Below are 19,626 nucleotides of genomic sequence, written 5' to 3'. Positions count from 1 at the left end.
CCAGCACCATTACTGAACACACTGTCCTTCCCCCACTTCCCTTCAGTACCATCATGGTCGTAAATCACGTATCCAAATGTGTGGGGATCTGTTTCTGAATTCACTAGCCTGTTTCATTCTAATACTGATTTCCTATGTTAATTTATTTCTTTTCCTGTTCATAATCTTGGTTGTTTTCTCTCAACCAAGTTTCTGAAATCACTAGCCTGTTTCATTGTAATATTGATTTCCTATGTTTCTGTTTCTGATCTGTTTCTGAATTCACTAGGCTGTTTCATTCTAATATTGATTTCCTATGTTAATTTATTTCTTTTCCTGTTCATAATTTCGGTTTTTTTTCTCTCTTTCTTTCTCTCTATTCTTCTCTCTTTCTCTTTTTCTTTCTTCTGCTCTTTCTCTCTCTCTCATATACCAAAATAGATTTATAAGGTATTGTTAGCTTTATAGTAGTTTTGAAAGAACCAGCTTTTAGCTTATTTATATTTTCTCTGATCTGTATTCCTATTTTACTAATTTTGGCTTTTGTCTTTATTAATATTCCTCTTCCTGCTTTACTTGGCCATCTTTCAATTCTTTTTCTACTGTCTCAAAATAAAGCAGCTCACAAGGAGTGTGAGTGCTTAAAAAAGCAGCTCACAAGGAGTATGTCCGAAAGGCCAATAAATAGCTTTTAGTAGATACTGCCATTCAGTTTTCCAAAGTGATGAGTCAATCTACTCTTCACCAGCAATGCATGAGAGATCAAGCTCTCCACACCCTCACCAATACTGGGTGTTGTGGAATTTTGTGGTTTTAATTTCTGTTTCCTGGTGACAGAGACTGAGTACATTTTCATATGCAAAACATAATGTGGAACTACAGCAGAGCACAAAAGAGTAAGTTCTGTATGATTCTATGCATATGAAGTTCAAAAACAGGCAAATGGATCTCTGCTGGTCAAAGGTAGAATAATGGTTCTTATTACCTTTGGGGACAAGTAAGCAGGTAGCAGTAAGGAGGGGCATGAGGGCACTGCTGGGAGGGCAGTAAGGTTCTATTTCTTGGTGTGATGATGGTTACATGGAATAAAGTTATAATCATTCTTCAAGCTGTACAGTTATGATGTGTGGATTTTTATGTTTGTATACTTCAGTACAGACGTACAAAAACATTTGTAAATGTATATCTAAAAACATAAAATGCATATAATGTCATGTATGTATATATACATTTTATGTTTACATACATATATATTCTTTTTTTTTTTTGAGACAGTCTTGCTCTGTTGCTCAGGCTGGAGTACAGTGGCATAATCTCGGCTCACTGCAGCCTCTGCCTCCCAGCTTCAGGTTATTCTTCTGCCTCAGTCTCCTGAGTAGCTGGGATTACAGACGTGCACCACCACACCTGGCTAATTTTTTGTACTTTTAGTAGAGATGGGATTTTGCCATGTTAGCCAGGCTGGTCTCGAACTCCTGACCTCAAGTGATCCGCCCACCTCGACCTCCCACAGTGCTGGGATTACAGGTGTGAGCCACTGCTCTCTGATTTACATATATATTCTTTATAAGGAAATAAAATATAGACTGATAAACCAAATATTTTGGAATAACTTTTAAAGATAGTAACGCTAAAGTACATTTTGGTACCTTCCTCACTAAGGCTTAACTCTTTTTTTCTTTTTCTTTCTTTCTTTCTTTTTCTTTTTGAGACAGAGTAGCTGGGATTATAGGTGCACACCACCACACCTGGCTAATTTTTTGTATTTTTAGTAGAGACAGGGTTTCACCATGTGTAGCCAGGGTGGTCTAGATCTCCTGACCTTGTGATCCACCCGCCTCGGCCTTCCAAAGTGCTGGGATTACAGGTGTGAGCCACCGCTCCAGGCCACTAAGGCTTAACTGTTAATTATAATTTACCCTATTCCTGATCTTTTACATCACCTTCAACTAAAACCCTAGTATTTATTTGTCACTCTAAATCTTGATGACTAAACTGTCTTGGACCTAAGGCTCACTGGCTTTGCATCAGAACTCTTAGAGAGTTGTTTATCTTTTGGTTGTTAGTGGTGTTGACTCCCCTAGCAAGAATTTTCACAATATCATAACTTCCCTGTGTTAGTCAGCAGGTTTGCTACTTATATCTTTTCCTGTTGCATAGCGACAGCCACCTCAAGAACTGTACTCAGCTCCTTGAATGCACAGGGTGCTCCGTAAGTGCTTTTTGTATGGACAGTTGGATGGATGCATGGAGGTGTGAATAGATGGAAGTAATAGTCTGCTCAATCCAGTAATGTACCATCAAAAATTTAAAACTCTACTACTGCCAGTAAAAAGGTGTTCTGCCTCCTTCCCATTTCACAGGGTGACAGCTGGTTATTTGGATAAAATGGGCAGTTTGTTAGTTTAATACTATTTAGTTGGATTTTTTCAATTGCCTCTATTAAAAGGACTATAACCTTTATCAGAGATCATATTATCACATTTTAAATGAATTCAATAAAATGTTAGCTGGTTTAATATATAAGACATTGAAATTAAGCAAATAGCATTAAGCAGATGATGATATGTATTAGGCCGTTCTTGCACTGCTATAAAGAAATTCCTGAGACTGGGTAATTTATAAAGAAAAGAAGTTTAATTGGCTCACGATTCTGCAGGCTTTACAGGAAGCATGGTGCTGGCATCTGCCTGGCTTCTGGTGAAGCCTCAGGGAGCTTTCAGTCATGATGGACGGCGAGGGGAAACAGGCATGTCATATGTCGAAAGCAGGAGCAAGAGGGAGAGAGAGTGGTGGGGAGGTGCCACATAAGTTTAAACGACCAGATCTCATGTGAACTCAGGGCCTGAGAGCTCACTTATCACCAAGGGGATGGGCCAAGCCATTTATAAGGGATCTGCCCCAATGACCCACACACCTCCCACCAGGCCCCTCCTCCAATATAATATAATTGGGGATTATATTTCAACATGAGATTTGGGTGAAGACAAATATCTAAACTTTATCATGATGATAATATCTTTTGAATCCTTTCTTCATGCACTTCACTGTACTAAATAACTTTGCATGCATGATTTGCCTTACTACACACAACAAATGGGAGGTAGATGTTATTACTATGATGAGATGAGAAATGTGTGGAAGGACACACAGCAGTCAGCCAGTGAGCATGGCTGTATTTCAAGCCTTGGGAATTTGTTTCCCGAACCTACACTCCTACCCATCACCCCATACCAATGACAACGTTCACACAGAGTTGTAGTGGAGAAGGGTGTTTTATGGTTTGCCTTGCAGGCATGATTCCTGAGACCACAGCTTTTGAAAACATAAAACTTTTCCCCAATACAGAAAGAAATTCTATTTCTTTGTAACTCTCCTGATGCTGTATATGCCACCTTCTCATAGCCATCCTGCTCCTTACAAATTCTAAATAAAAGCCCCAGAAAACATAAAATGCATTTGCGATGGACCATTTGAAAGAGAGGTTGAGGGGTTCCAATCAGCCCCTGGTTAAAGGACAGCCCTTGTGGGTAAGCCTTCGAGAAGGAAGGAGACGTGATGGAAGGGCCCCTAACCATACCCAGCCTAGTCCCTGCGCTAACACGCACTCTCTGACTTTGAACAGCTCTGTATAATGGAAGAATCTCAGAATCAGAGCCATTCCAATCTCAGAGCTCACACTAACTGTATATCCTTTGGGATACAACTTAAACATTTCCTCATTGGTAAAATAGGCAGGGTCATTGTGAGAATTAAAGGAGAGTCCACTCACACACCTGTGTGTGATAAACAGCTGCCATTGTTATTTATATTGATGCCATCAATGCTTTTAGTAAAAATTTGCTATTATTAACGCATTCATATAGCACCTCCTAGGAACTGCACAATTTCCTGGTCAACCAGGAAAGGCCTCCTTTGAAGCCACAGGATGCTGCCTCCTAATAATTGTTACAAACAAAACCTGGAACTGTAACATGTGTCCCGTATCACCCCCGCAACCCCCACCCCCCTGCCAGAACTGGGAAGCTGTTGAAAGACCAAAGAATGACTTAGACAAGTCCAGTTTGGTGAGTAAATGAGTTTATTAGGACTTACATACAGGGCACTCCTGGGTGGCAGCAAGACAGCCCTAGAGATCTGTGCCGTCTCCCATATCTAAGCTGCTTTTAAGCTGGTTTTCTGGCTCTTTGCCTGCTGTGTGTTTGCAATGAGACTGTTTTTCTTGGTGAGTTCTCAGATACTCTCTGGGATGTTTAAGTTCTCAGGGACATCTGCTCCTCAGCTGGGCACCAAGGCCTTGGCTTACCACCCAGCTGTTGGGGTTCAAGCAGCAGACATACACCCTTAAATAACCTGGTGAGTGACCCATCACACTACAGTGATGCTCCAGCTTCAGACACTGGATAAACTGACTAGGTGTGTGCTGATGACACCAAAATGGAAACATTGCACAGTTTATTTAGAAAATATTTGATCTGTCCAAAAAAACCTTCGAGTCATCTGAGAAAATAAACAGCTGTGGGCCTTTCTTACACTTATTTTGTGGTTTTTAGTTGTTTTGATTTTTTTTTTTTTTTTTTTTTTTTTGAGACGGAGTCTCGCTCTGTCGCCCAGGCTGGAGTGCAGTGGCGCGATCTCAGCTCACTGCAAGCTCCGCCTCCCAGGTTCACGCCGTTCTCCTGCCTCAGCCTCCCGAGTAGCTGGGACTACAGGTGCCCGCTACCACGCCCGGCTAATTTTTTGTATTTTTAGTAGAGACGAGGTTTCACCGTGTTAGCCAGGATGGTCTCGATCTCCTGACCTCGTGATCCGCCCGCCTCGGCCTCCCAAAGTGAGTTGTTTTGATTTTTAAGTGAAGTAGGGATATCTTCTTATTGGGTTGGCACTCTACATGTCTCAATCTGGCCCTGGGTATCAGAAAAATATGGTAGAAAGGGCATAGGCTCAGGGCCAGACCAGATTGTGTTTGACCCTGACTCTACTAACAGCTAGATCCAAGGCATTCGGCAAGCCATTTAACCTCATGGAGTCTCTATCCTCATCCATAAATGGGTATAATAGTCATTCTTACTCTCTCATGGCTTAAAATGAGTCACTGTAAGCAAACATTTAGTGAAATGTTGTTTTCCTTACCTCCTGGGGCTCTGATCTGCAATCTTTCCAAATGATTGTAGTTAATAATGGTTATCAATATCAATACTGATTTAAGGTTTAGCATGTGGCAATTCAGGAACTATATTTAGCACTTTACCTGCATTGTATCATTAAGTCCTTTCAGGAACCCTCTAAGGGAGCATCCCCATTTTACAGATTTTTAAAAATGATGAAATAAAGGGTTAGAAAACTTGACCAAGGTCACATATCCAATAAGTGGCAGAGCTGGGACTTCAACCCAGGCAGCCTGTACCTGTGCCATGTTCTCAAACACCATGTTCTGCTGCTTTCCTACATTGTTCCCATATCTGGCCTTGCCCAGTGTCCTTTTAAATTTCTTCTCACGGAAGCAACTGTTCTCCCCACCCCACCGTCTTCTTTGGCAAGAGTGACACTCACAGGTTTGACCCCAAGGTTAAGCTCTGCATTTCCACCTTGTAAGCCATGTACTGTGGTGCCCATCTGGACAGCTGAGTTTTAGCAGATGCTGATGACCATCTGCTGAAGACATCTAGCATGCTCTCTATGCTACTGGAATGTACGAACCTGTCTTTCTGAGTCATTTCAAAGGACAGCTCATTTTCCAGGTTTTATCCAGTGCTGTAGGCTGCCCCAGCTTCATAGTTTCTGTAAAGAATCCTTGTCTTGTGTTACCTATACCCCCCCTTCAAGATATTCCTGCTCCTACAACGGAGTGCTGATTGAATAGTACTCCCACTGTGTGAACCCAGAGCTGCTCAGGTTTCGTCTTGCCCCTGCTTTAACAGCCCCACTTTCCTCATGCAGACAGGAGCTGTGGTAGTTAATTAGCCCTCACAAGCTGGATAATTAATTTTCAGTAAGTGGCTCAGTCTTCCAATTTTAAAGGGGTTTAATGAAATCTTAGAGGTAAATGAAATGCTTAAAATCTGTGCCCATTTAATAGCATTCTCTATCAATAGGTACCTGCCTCTAGCCCATCTCCATGGGGCCCTTTTGTCCTTTGACTCAACAAGTCACACAAGAATCTCTGGTCAGTGAGTCTCTGTCTCCAAAAAATAAAAAAAAAGAATCTCTGGTGGTCAGTAGGCCTGGAGAGTCATAGGAGGCCAGACGGCATAATCCTCCTTGAGCCTATGTTTGTTTGCAAGTCTGAATAGTTTCTTTTCTTGTGAGAAGTAATATTTACATGTGGTTGCTTGCAAATTAAATTTTATCACTTTTAACAATCATTTATTCACTTAACAAACAAGTATTTTATTGACTGCTTTCTGGGTGCGAAGCAATGGCTAGGTCCCTGTGGTTTTTTTAAGTTCTCACTGGCTCTTATTTCTCTTCTTTATTTGACATTGGGGTGGAGGGGATTTAATCAACATTACACTCATTCCATCTGCCACATCATTAATGCAACCTTAAATGACTAGAACCTGCAGCAGGTCCGTAGGGCATTCCACAGCTGCCTACTTTTAATCATTAACTTCTCTGGGAGATATTTCAACGGATTCCCTAACTGTGAGCTCAAGGCCAACATATTAAAATTAATTCAGTAATACAATTACTGAACTAAGGTATGTCATTACCATTTCATTCTCTCCATAAACTGTGCTAATCATGTATTTTTTCTGAGAAGTAATTTTTCAATTCAACTTTAATGGCACTTTATCAACAACCATCAAATTTACCCTTGCTGTAACATAGTTGTATTTGATTCATGATTTTATTGTGAACCTCTCAGTATTTTTATTGCCTTCCTTTTCATTGGATCACATTTCCCCAAAATTTAGATGTGGTAATCCTGCCAAACGTCCCTTACTCCTACAATAATTTTAGCCTATCTCAAACAATGCTTTGATTTCTACTGATTTCCATTTATTTATTCATTCATTCATAAACTCAGCAAAAATTATTTTTCTCTGCAGAAACATAGCTCTAGGCACTACAGGACTTACAGATAGGATTAAGACAGTTTCTGCTCTTGAAAAGCTCACAAACTAGTTCCAGAGATAGACTAGAGACCAGGTAGAGGGAGACAGCTGCTATAATAAAGGCCAAAAAGAAAAAAAGTTACAGGAAAGTAAAGAGAGAATCTACTAATTTTTCCTCTGGTGAATTAAAAGAAGGTTTCATGGGAGGGCTGCCATCTGAACAGACTTTGAATGTAAGTAGAATTTGCATAACTGGTGATAAAGAAGTGTGAGCTATGAATTAATAGGTACAAGATGAACAGGGGTGTGAAGGTGTATAGTGTAATTGTGTAACCCATGCTAGCCTGGGATGCCTTGGATATCATTCTCTAAGTAACAATACTTGCAAAGCAAACTGAATCTTTAAATCAATGTTCAAGAAAATACCAATGCAGGGAATGGAGGTGTGTTGTGTTCTTATTACACAGCAAAAACTTCATTTTGTCCTCTTTCATAATTCCTCTCCCAGATCTCCCACAGGAATGGCCATGCATGGCAGCTGCTTTCAAAGTCTCTTTTCTCACGCTCTCAAGCCTCCAAAACATCCCTCCAAACCAGGCTATGTACTTGTTTTTGTCTCCTCTTCCTCCTTTTCTAGCTATAATTTTTCTTCCATCAGTAGCCTTCTGTTCTTTCTGCTGCAAATCCATCTAGATTAGCTTCTCCAGTTCTCTTCCTCATTCATTACCCTCATTTACTTTGTAGAGGTCTAGGAGTCAATGAGATAATTCCAACCCCTAATAGGCTGAAAGAGGAGAAGAGCCAAGGATATCCTTATGTTGATAATGTTTACCTCTCACATTAAAACAACAACAACAACAACAACAAACACGTCTGCTTTGTTTGTATGTCTTTTATTTAAGGCAGAAAATCAACAAATAATTTGATACAGATAGACAGAATGGACTATGAAAGGATGTAGTTGGAGATAAGGCTGCAAAGACAGCAATAAGGGCTAATATGTATGGAGCATTTACTATGTACCAGGCAGTGTTTGGCTTTGAAGTCCAGGCTGGAAAATCTGAAATCCATTCCACAGCTCTTAGGAACCATTAAAGATGAGTGATTAGAAAACAGATATGTTCAAATTGTACTGTAAGAAGGTCTACCTGTAGGATTAATGCATGTAAAATGGATTGGATGGAGGCGAAGATGAAAGGTAGAAATACCAATAAAGAAGCTGATAAGTCCAGTTAAGAAGTGCTCAGGACCCGTTATGTTGGGCTTTTTTGGCTGTAAGAAAGAGAGACTTGTGCAGGCCACTTTAATATCAGGTGTTGTTTAAAGGATGTGCAGAGATTAGGACAGGAACTAGACCTGAACACCCCAGGATCCAAGACAGCTCTGGGAATGAAAGACTCTTTCCATTTTTCTCTCCCATGGTCTCTCCCCCATACTTCTTTGTGTCTCCTCCACTCTCCAATTGGGCTCCAAGGCCATCTGCCCTTAGTTTCATATCCAAGCCACAGAAAGAGCCTCTCAAGAAGATTCAGTTAATTAAATCACCCCAATAGGTGTCCTCAGTCAGCAGCCCCCAGTGTACAATGAACAGCTGATTGATCCTTCCTTGACTGGGTAGGCTGTAGGCTGGCCAAGTGAGGAGGAAGCAGTTGGATACAGCTGGCACATAATTAATATTTCTACTGGTGGTATGTCAGTAGAGGAGAGGGTGGCTTTCATTTGAAACCAAAAATCAACTGAATTAAATACAGTTCTTCATTATGCTATAGCTAGCACTGTAAACTTGATCAAATCACTTATTTTCTCAATGCCTTTGTTTCTTCGTCATTCAAACAGAAATAAAAGTTACAGCACTTTAGAATTCAGCATTCTTCAGAATGACTAGCCACATTTAGTTAACATGAGATTTCACTTCTGTGCCACTTCTGGTTAACTGAGAATAACAATACCTTATATATGTAATTACAGTTTGCAAATCAGGTTAATATCCATTTGATTTGATCCTCACAAGAAACCTTTAAAGTAGGTGATATAGTTTGGCTCTGTGTCCCCACCCAAATCTCATCTTAAATTATACTCCCATAATTCCCATGTGTTGTGGGAGGGACCTGGTGGGAGATCATTTGAATCATGGGGGTGGTTCCCCCCATACTGTTCTCATGGTAGTAAATAAGTCTCACAAGATCTTATGGCTTTATCAGGGGTTTCTGCTTTTGCATCTTTCTCATTTTCTCTTGCCACTGCCATGTAAGAAGTGCCTTTCACCTCCCACCATGACTCTGAGGCCTCCCCAGCCATGTGAAACTGTTAAGTTCAATTAAACCTCTTTTTCTTCCAAGTCTCGGGTATTTCTTTATCAGCACTGTGAAAATGGACTAATACAGTAAATTGGTACCAGTAGAGTGGGGCACTGCTGAAAAGATACCCAAAAATGTGGAAGCAACTTTGGAATTGGGTAACAGGCAGAGGTTGGAACAGTTTGGAGAGCTCAGAAGAAGACAGGAAAATGTGGGAAATTTTGGAACTTCCTAGAGACTTGTTGAATGGCTTTGACCAAAAGCCTAATAGTGATATGGACAATAAGGTCCAGACTGAAGTGGTCTCAGATGGAGATGAGGAACCTGTTGAGAACTGGAGCAAAGGTGACTCTTGTTATGTTTTAACAAAGAGACTGATGATGTTTTGCCCCTGCCCTCGAGATTTGTGGAACTTTGAACTTGAGAGAGATGATTTGGGGTATCTGGTGGAAGAAATTTCTAAGCAGCAAAGCATTCAAGAGGTAACTTGGGTGCTGTTAAAGGTATTCAGTTTTATAAGGGAAGCAGAGCATAAAAGTTTGGAAAATTTGCAGCCTGACAATGTGAAAGAAAAGAAAAACCCATTTTCTGAGGAGAAATTCAAGCTGGCTGCAGAAATTTGCATAAGTAATGAGGAGCTGAATGTTAATCCCCAAGACAATGGGGAAAATGTCTGCAGGGTATGTCAGAGGTCTTCATGGCTGCCCCTCCCATCACAGGCCTGGGGGCCTAGGAGAAAATAGTTTTGTGGGCCGGGCCCAGGGTCCCCATGCTGTGTGCAGCCTAGGGACTTGGTTCCCTGTATCCCAGCTGCTCCAGCTGTGCCCAAAAGGGTCTTGGGCCATGGCTTCAGAGGGTGCAAACCCCAGGTCTCGGCAGCTTCTATGTGGTGTTGAGCCTGTGAGTGCACAGAAGTCAAGAATTGGGGTTTGCGAACCTCCACCTAGATTTCAGAAGATGTCTGGAAATGCCTGGATGCCCAGGCAGAAGATTGCTGCAGGAGTGGGGCTCTCATGGAGAACTTCTGCTAGGGCAGTGCAGAAGGAAAATATGGGGTCGGAGCCCCAACACAAAGTCCCCCCCTGGGGCACCGCTTAGTGGAGCTGTGAGAAGACAGCCACTGTCCTCCAGACCACAGAATGGTAGATCCACTGACAGCTTGCACTGTTCTTAAGGAAAAGCAACAGACACTCAATGCCAGCCTATGAAAGCAGCTGGGAGGGAGGCTGTACCCTGCAAAGCCACAGGAGTGGAGCTGCCCAAGACCATGGGAACCCACCTCTTGCATCAGCATGACCTGGATGTGAGACCTGGAGTCAAAGGAGATCATTTGGAGCTTTAAAATTTTGGACTTGCATAGGCCCTGTAACTACTTTGTTTTGGCCAATTTCTCCCATTTGGAATGACTGTATTTACCCAATACCTGTACCCCCATTGTATCTAGGAAGTAACTAGCTTGATTTTGATTTTACAGGATTATAGGTGAAAGGGACTTGCCTTGCCTCAGATGTGACTTTGGACTGTGGACTTTTGAGTTAATGCTGAAATGAATTAAGACTTTGGGGGACTGTTGGGAAGGCATGATTGGTTTTGAAATGTGAGAATATGAGATTTGAAGGGGCCAGGGATGGAATGATATGGTTTGGCTGTGTCCCCACCCAAATCTCATCTTGAATTATACTCTCATAATTCCCATGTGTTGTGGGAGGGACCCAGTGGGAGATAATTTGAATCATGGGGGCAGTTTCCCTATACTGTTCTTGTGGTAGTGAGTAAGTCTAATGAGATCTGGTGGGTTTATCAGGGGTTTCTGCTTTTGCATCTTTCTCATTTTTCTCTTGCCACCACCATGTAAGAAGTGCCTTTTGCCTCCCTCCATGATTCTGAGGCCTCCCCAGCCATGTGGAACTGTAAGTCCAATTAAACCTCTTTTTCTTCCCAGTCTCAGGTGTGTCTTTATCAGCAGCATGAAAATGGACTAATATAGTAGGTAAGACAGACATTGTTACCTCCAATTTTCTAAGATCCAAGGAGGTTACATGACTTATTGAAGGTTACATGGCTATTAAGTGACAAAGCCAAGACTTGAATTTTCATCTTCAAACCCCAAGTCCAATGTGTTCTCAAGGTTTGGGTTACTTGGTCTTACATAAGCCATTATATATGACAGATCTGCTATATATATATATATATATCAAAATGATTGTCTTCCTGCTCTTTCTCTTCTTATTGCCTCTCATGTTCTTCTATATTTTTAATTTATCACAGAAGTCTCTGTCTGGCTTTCAGCAATGAAGGGTTTGGTTGTAGAAGTTCCAAGGCTTCCCTTAGCATTGATCTTTGCTTCCTGAACTGCAGGGAGACACTCCATCACAGTCACTACTGTCGCCTCAGCTGGGAACATTGGGGAGGATGGAATCCTGAGCTGCACTTTTGAACCTGACATCAAACTTTCTGATATCGTGATACAATGGCTGAAGGAAGGTGTTTTAGGCTTGGTCCATGAGTTCAAAGAAGGCAAAGATGAGCTGTCGGAGCAGGATGAAATGTTCAGAGGCCGGACAGCAGTGTTTGCTGATCAAGTGATAGTTGGCAATGCCTCTTTGCGGCTGAAAAACGTGCAACTCACAGATGCTGGCACCTACAAATGTTATATCATCACTTCTAAAGGCAAGGGGAATGCTAACCTTGAGTATAAAACTGGAGGTGAGTTACTTTTGGAGAGAGATTTTTTAAAGCACCAAAAGTATTTGAGGCTAAAGATTATGAGTTGCTTATGAAATATGTTGTGATCAATATCAGACAATGATGCTCCCAATTCTGCTAACAGCTATTTTTGCCATTTTATGGCCAAGACCCACACCAACCCCAGAAGGAGCCAACTATAAGAGAGGCCTTAAAAATCTTTTGTTCTGGGTTCTCTCTGCTTCAGAATTTCCAGGTGTGTTCTCTATTCAACAAAATAAATGTAGCCTCTTTTGTGGCAGCCCTTGGTACAGCTAATAAGAGCAGCCTAGCCTGGGATATTTCCACGCTAAGTAGACCCAAGCCCAATCCTGAAATCAGTATCTTCAGAGACTCATGACAGTGAGTGCGTTTTGGAAGTTCAAAGAGAACTAACCAAAATGAAAACAACATTGTCCTATAAACTCATTAATTCCCCTTCCCCTGCAACAATGAAATCCACCCTTTGTTGCCAACCCAATTTAACATATGTTTTCTGAATTTATATACAAGGGACTCAGGTACTGTGAGGAGTACAAAGATGATTAAAGAGATTTCCCCTACCCTTACAGAGCTCATAATATAGATCTCACAGAGTTAGGGGTCAGGACAGAGATAATAAAAGTCTGTAAATGATAATAATTAGTAAAGTGTATCAAATGCTTTAAGAGAAATATAAATGGAGTGATTGAGAAGAAGAGAGAGATCCCGTTCAAATGCATAGGAGGGAAGGGATGGGAAAGCCCCCTGGAGAAGCTGGCATTTGAGGGGAGCCTTGAAGGATAGGCAGAAACCGGGCCTTTCCAGCCTAAACTAGTATGCACAGGTCTTTCTTGCACACCTCATAACATGTATATGCAATGATTCGAAGCTCAGATCTAGAAACAGACCTGTGTAAGTACAGTGGCCTGGGCAAAGCAATCTCTCTGAGCCTCAGTTTCTTCATCTTAAAATGGGGTCATGTCAAAGGGATACTGGAGCCAACTGAAAGAGCTTCCAATGGCAAAGCTGGAACAATTTAAGCAACAAAGTAAGTAACATAGTATTGAATTATAACTCAAAGGTATAGAATAAATACATATGACTTCATACTTATTTAAATAAATGAGGGATATGAAACAAATTCCCCTTACAGATGAATTCCAAATAATTTATTTAGATCTCTTCCCTCCAAAAAGTGGAGCTTGAAACCTTCCCTACGCCACTCAGGGTATATTGGACTTAGTGAAGTCCAGCTTCCAAAGAAATCCGGCAAACACTGCTTTAGCCAGGTGATCCAGGTTAACATCATTAATAAGTCATGTTAACAGCATGTACCTTCTGATATAATGTGATGGGAAGGGCACTTTACCTCCTGTGCTCTTCCTCTCTAAAACCTGTAACCTCAGTCTAATCAGGAGAAAACATCAGATGAATTCCAACAGAGGGGTAACCTACAAATTACCTAACCAGTACTCCTCAGAACTGTCAAGGTCATGGAAAATACCTAACCAGTACTCCTCAAAACTGTCAAGGTCATGGAATATACAGAAAATTGGGAAAACATGACAGACTAGAAGAAACTCAGGCAACATGATGACTAAAAGCATGGTGTTGTTCTGGAAGGAATCTTGGAACAGAAAAAGAACATTAGTGGAAAAACTGTTGAAATACAAATCAAATCTGGAATTTAGTTGATAGTAATATACCGTTGGCGGTTTCTCCGTTTTTTCTTTTTTTTCTTTTCTTTTTTTTTTTTTTTTTTTTGAGATGGAGTTTCGCTCTTGTTGCCCAGGCTGGAGTACAACAGCACGATCTCGGCTCACAGCAACCTGTGCCTCCCGGGTTCAAGTGATTCTTCTGCCTCAGCCTCCCAAGTAGCTGGGATTACAGGCATGCACCTCCACAGCCGGCTAATTTTGTATTTTTAGTAGAGACCGGGTTTCTTCATGTTGGTCAGGCTGGTCTTAAACTCCCGACCTCAGGTGATCTGCCCACCTCAGCCTCCCAAAGTGCTTGGATTACAGGCATGAGCCTCCGCGCCTGGCCTCCAGTTTCTCAGTTTTGACTAATGCACATTGGTTAAGATGTTGACATTAGAGGAAACTGGGTGAGGCCTATGCCAGAACTCTATACCTTCTATGCAACTTTTCTGTACACGTGAAATTATTTCAAAATTAAAAGTTGATTTTTTTTTAATGGGGATGATAGTATTCACAGGAGTGTTGTGAGGACCAAATGAAATAAGGTCTGGAATACAGTACTGGCACAGAATATACCCTCAGTGAATGGTGGTTCATTGTCATGTAAACTTAGTTTCCCACATCATCCCCCAAGAGCGTGTTCCCTGCCCGCTCCGAGCATGAGTCTTGTCTCTCCTGCTAGAGAACAGACTCCTTAAGGGTTAGGCAAGGGCTTTCCTTTTACTACTTAGCACCAGCTCTGTCCCAGGTAAAGGAAGACGCCAAATAAATTAATAAATTATATTTTACCCCAATAAAAAGTCCAGGCTTAAACATTTTTCCACAACTGTCTCTCTGCCTGGATATGGGGGGAAGCTAAGTCTTAATTTCAAAATGCAGTTAACTCTCCTGCGAGGAAAATTACCTTGGAGGAAAACAAATGTCTATTTCTATCCCTGGATACCAGAGCTGGACAATCTCTACCCAAGCAAACTCCAAATCCCTGTGATGACAAAGCTTGTGGATGGAATTTCTGTGGGTGATAGATGAATGCTGTTTGTTTCTTCTTTCTCCTTCTCCCTACCCACCCTAACTTTATCCTCCAGGGAGAAAAATACATAAAATCCAGAAGCTTCACAGATCCCTAGGAAAATGCCTAATTTCCCTAAGGGATAAGCTTTTTTATGACCACTGAAGTTCCTCTTACTTGGAGAAAATTTTCTATTGTAACAATAATATACCTAGAATTTAGGTCCTTGGGGTTTGTGATTGGCCAAAGGGTTGTGATGTATAGCAATACTATGAGCAAATAATTATTCGCACCTATAATACAATGGGCCATACACAGGTGGACCTCTGAGGAAGTACTGAGTGGCTTCAATGATTAAAAAAAAAAAAAAAATGACTGCATTTTTAAGACCTAGCGCTTCAAAGGCTATATTGTCTTATGTGTCTGACTTTGGCATCTGCCCTTTCTGACTTTTGACCCTGCAGCCTTCAGCATGCCGGAAGTGAATGTGGACTATAATGCCAGCTCAGAGACCTTGCGGTGTGAGGCTCCCCGATGGTTCCCCCAGCCCACAGTGGTCTGGGCATCCCAAATTGACCAGGGAGCCAACTTCTCGGAAGTCTCCAATACCAGCTTTGAGCTGAACTCTGAGAATGTGACCATGAAGGTTGTGTCTGTGCTCTACAATGCTACGATCAACAACACATACTCCTGTATGATTGAAAATGACATTGCCAAAGCAACAGGGGATATCAAAGTGACAGGTGGGTTCCTCCATGCTTTTGTATGGATTTACTGGGGAAAGAGTAAAATCTAAATTAAAATTTAACTTCATTAATAGATATATACCAAGGCACAAAAATCTCTAGAGTCCTCTTCACTAAGAATTTGATCACTCAATTCCAGTTGAGATTGTATTACATAAGAGAAAGCCCAACACAAAACAATATGTATGGCATATAGGTCAAAGATGGCAATTAGGTTTCATCTTGTATGCTTTCTCATTGACTGGTTGTCTGGAGAACAGTGTTTAGGATTCTGAGGTTCTGTGTAACTCAGTAGAACTACCTTGCTACAGCAGTGAGGAAGTGATAATTAATTACTCGACATCTTTGATATGTTCAGCTGGACTTCAAGCCCTCCAAAACAGGCTAGAAACCAAGGTTTGGTTCCACCCTGCCTTTGAGAAGGCTGTGAATCTGAAGACTAAAAGTCTGGAGTCTGACTTAGTTTTATTCATCCCTCATGGGACTGACTCATGATCCCACTAATATTGGCTCAGGATTAATCCGAAACCCCTAGATGGAACTGGTCTCCCAGCACCCTAGCTGAGAGCTGGCTGAGAAGACCCAGCACCCTAGTCTCCCTGCAGTGCTTTAGTGCATACAAAACCTTAGGTTGAGCGGTAGTATCAAGAAAATGCATAGACCGAATTTTGACTTTTAAGACCATCCTTCCTGGGGCTAAATTGGATTCAAACTGTAGTGAAAGGAGTATGTCAGGAGGCTGCCATTTAAATCAAGCCTAGCACTGGGCACAAAATACCTTACACATTATAAGTACCCTATAAATGTTTGCTGAATCTAACTGAATAAATCATATTCTTATGATTTTTTAATTTGAAATTATACATATGAACCCAAAATTATCTACAACTCGGATATATCAATTTAAAAAATAAATTACACACACACACACAAAAGTAACCTATGGAATGGGAGAAAATATTTGTAAATCATTTTAAGGGGTTTCAATCCAGAATATATTAAGAACTCCTACAACTCAACAACAACAAAAATCAAATAACCTCATTTTAAAATGGGCAAAGTACTTGAAGAGACATTCAACCCAAGATGATGTAAAAATAGCTAAAAAGCAAATGAAAAGATGCTCAACATCACTAATCATTGGAGAAATGCAAGTCAAAACCACAATGAGATATCACCTAATGCCCATTAGGGTGGCTACTCTAAAAACAAAATAAGGCAAAAACAGAAAATAACATGTTGGTGAGGATGCGGAAAAATTGGAACCCTCATGCACTGTTGGTGGGACTGTAAAATGGTGCAACTTCTATAGAAAATAGTATAAAGTGTCATCAAAACAATTAAAAAAAAGAACTACTGAGATATGAAGCCAGCCGGACTTCGTGGGTCGAGTGGGGACTTGGAGAACTTTTCTGTCTAGCTAGAGGATTGCAAATGCACCAATCAGCACTCTGTCTAGCTAAAGGATTGTAAATGCACCAATCAGCACTCTGTAAAAATGAACCAATCAGCACTCTGTAAAATGGACCAATCAGCGCTCTGTAAAATGGCCCAATCAGCGCTCTGTAAAATGGACCAATAGGCAGGACGTGGGCGGGGCCAAATAAGGGAATAAAAGCTGGCCACCCAAACCAGCAGCAGCAACCCGGTAGGGCGGGTGTCTGTGGTGTGGGAGGTTTGTTCTTTTGCTGTTCACAATAAATCTTGCTGCTGCTCACTCTTTGGGTCCACACTAGCTTTAAGAGCTGTGACACTCACTGTGAAGGTCTGCAGTTTCATTCCTGAAGTCAGTGAGATCACGAACCCACTGGGAGGAACAAACAACTCCAGATGCGCCATATCTGAACATCCGAAGGAACAAACTCCGGACACACCATCTTTAAGAACTGTAACACTCTCCAAAAAAAGAAAAAAGAACTGTAACACTCAGGTCAGGCACGATGGCTCACACCTGTAATCCCAGCACTTTGGGAGGCTGAGGTGGGCGGTTCATGAAGTCAGCAGATGGAGACCATCCTAGCTAACATGGTGAAACCCCCTCTCAACTAAAAAAACAAAAAAAAGTACAAAAAATCAGCCAGATGTGAGGGCGGGCACCTGTAGTCCCAGCTACGCGGGAGGCTGAGGCAGGAGAATGGCGTGAATCCGGGAGGCGGAGCTTGCTGTAGCCACGGTGGTGCCACTGCATGCCAGCCTGGGCAACACAGCAAGACTCCATCTCAAAAAAAAAAAAAAACTAACACTCACCGCGAGGGTCTGCGGCTTCATTCTTGAAGTCAGCGAGACCAAGAACCCGCCAGAAGGAACAAATTTCGGACACACTATCATATGATCTAATAGTCCTGCTTCTGGGTATGCCTTCAAAAGAATTCAGAGTCTGAATGAGATATTTGAACACCCATGGTCACAGTAGCACTATTCATGAAAGTCAAGAGATAGAATCAACCCAAAATGTCCATTAGTAGATGAGTAGATAAACAAAATATGGTATACACATACAGTAGAATACCATTCAGGCTCAAAAAGGAAGGAAATCCTATCATATGCTATGACATGAATGAACTTTCAGGACATTATCTATGTGAAATAAGCCAGTCACAAAAAGACAAATACTATATGATTTAAACAAAGCATCTAAAGCAGTCAAATGCACAGAAACAGAAAGTAGAATGGTGGTTAGCAGAGGGCAGGGTGGAGGAGTTGAAGGAGAAAGGTTTTTGTTTAATGAGTATAAAGTTTCAGATTTGCAAAATGAAAAAGTTCTAATGATTTGTTTTATAACTGTGGATATACTTAACACTACTGAACTGTACACTTAAAAATGGTTAAGATGGTAAATTTTGTTTTTACTGCAATTTTTAAAAAGTATCTAATTAAAAAATTATATATGAGAGCGAGAGCTCTTGCACCATCTTGAGGAACAAATTGGCAACTATCCTGGTTAGGATTATTAGTTGCTTGTAACAGAAAACCAATATAAATAAATCTAGTCTGAAAGGGAAATGTAGGAAGTGTACTAGAATGTTGTGGAACCAAAGACAGGAAGTTCAGTTGACTTCAGGATCAACTGGAACCAGGAACTTAAATCTCATTGAGATTCTTTGTCTCTCATTTCTACTTAATTATCTCTTTACTCTCGTTTTAGTCCATATGGCAAGACGTGATTGCCAAGCATTCCTATATTTAAAAATCTCTTACTCAAGAGAGTGGTGAGACTGAACCTCAATTCATCAGTCTCATTCTACATTCCCAAGAAGGACTTTGACTCCACTTGGGTCAGCTGCCCATACCTAGGCCAATGAGGCAGTATCAGATGAAAGGCCTTCCCAGAAGAGAAGGAGGGACTGAAGTATTGGTCATTTAAAACAATGGGTGCTGACAACAGTATCTCAGTCCAGTTCCCAGTAAAAAGCTCCAAGCTGTGTAAATAATGTCTTCTAGTAGCAAGGGCCACAACTGAACAAGACATAGACATTGAGCACACCTTTTATTCAATTAACAGATCTGTCTTCTTTACATGTTTGTTGGATACATCAAAACAAGTGTTCGAAGTGTCAGGCTAGGATGAAATACAACTTTTGGTAGCTCAAAATTAAGAAAATAGCAGAATTTCTTATTGTTATAGACAAAGTAGGTGCTCCATGCATGTTTTTAAACAAGTAGGGCCATGGGATTTACATATTGTGTTCTCTGCCTATACTGCTAATTTAGGTCATTCATTTAACAAATATCTATTGTGTGCCAAGTAAGTTCAGAGTACTTTTTTAAGCCCCCGAGATACTGAAATGAATAGCATAAGTATCGAAAGAGAAGTTAATCACAGTGTAGATTTAGTACCTATGGGAAAGAGTTGTTAATTATGACTGAAGTGGATCCATAAGATAAGGCAGAGTTCAGGCTGGGTTTTGAAGAAGAAAAAAAATGGTTTGGATAAAATGGGAAGACATGAAGTCAGGAGCTTACAGTAATGGTCTGGGGGAGAAATTATGAGAGTATTAACTGGAGCAGGGGCAATGGGAAAGAAAAGGGGGAAGAATCAAAAGTTGTATAAACAAAATAATGTACAGTCCTTGGCGATGCAAATGTGAAAGTCAAAAGAAATCACAAGTCAAAATGGGTTTGATATTTCTA

General features: G+C 41.1%; 1 protein-coding gene across 1 annotated transcript in view; it reads left to right on the top strand.

Moving 5' to 3' along the window:
* Positions 1–19,626, top strand: part of VTCN1 (V-set domain containing T cell activation inhibitor 1) — a 67,950-nt gene that overhangs the window by 42,576 nt on the left and 5,748 nt on the right. Inside the window, exons 3-4 of the mRNA XM_003308292.4 lie at positions 11,693–12,040; positions 15,214–15,492. Of these exons, the coding sequence (XP_003308340.1) occupies positions 11,693–12,040; positions 15,214–15,492 (627 nt within the window). The remainder of the gene's footprint in view (positions 1–11,692; positions 12,041–15,213; positions 15,493–19,626) is intronic.

This window comes from Pan troglodytes, chromosome 1 (assembly GCF_028858775.2).
Source record: "Pan troglodytes isolate AG18354 chromosome 1, NHGRI_mPanTro3-v2.0_pri, whole genome shotgun sequence".
NCBI lineage: Eukaryota > Metazoa > Chordata > Mammalia > Primates > Hominidae > Pan > Pan troglodytes.
This window is presented reverse-complemented; position numbering and strand designations above follow the sequence as displayed.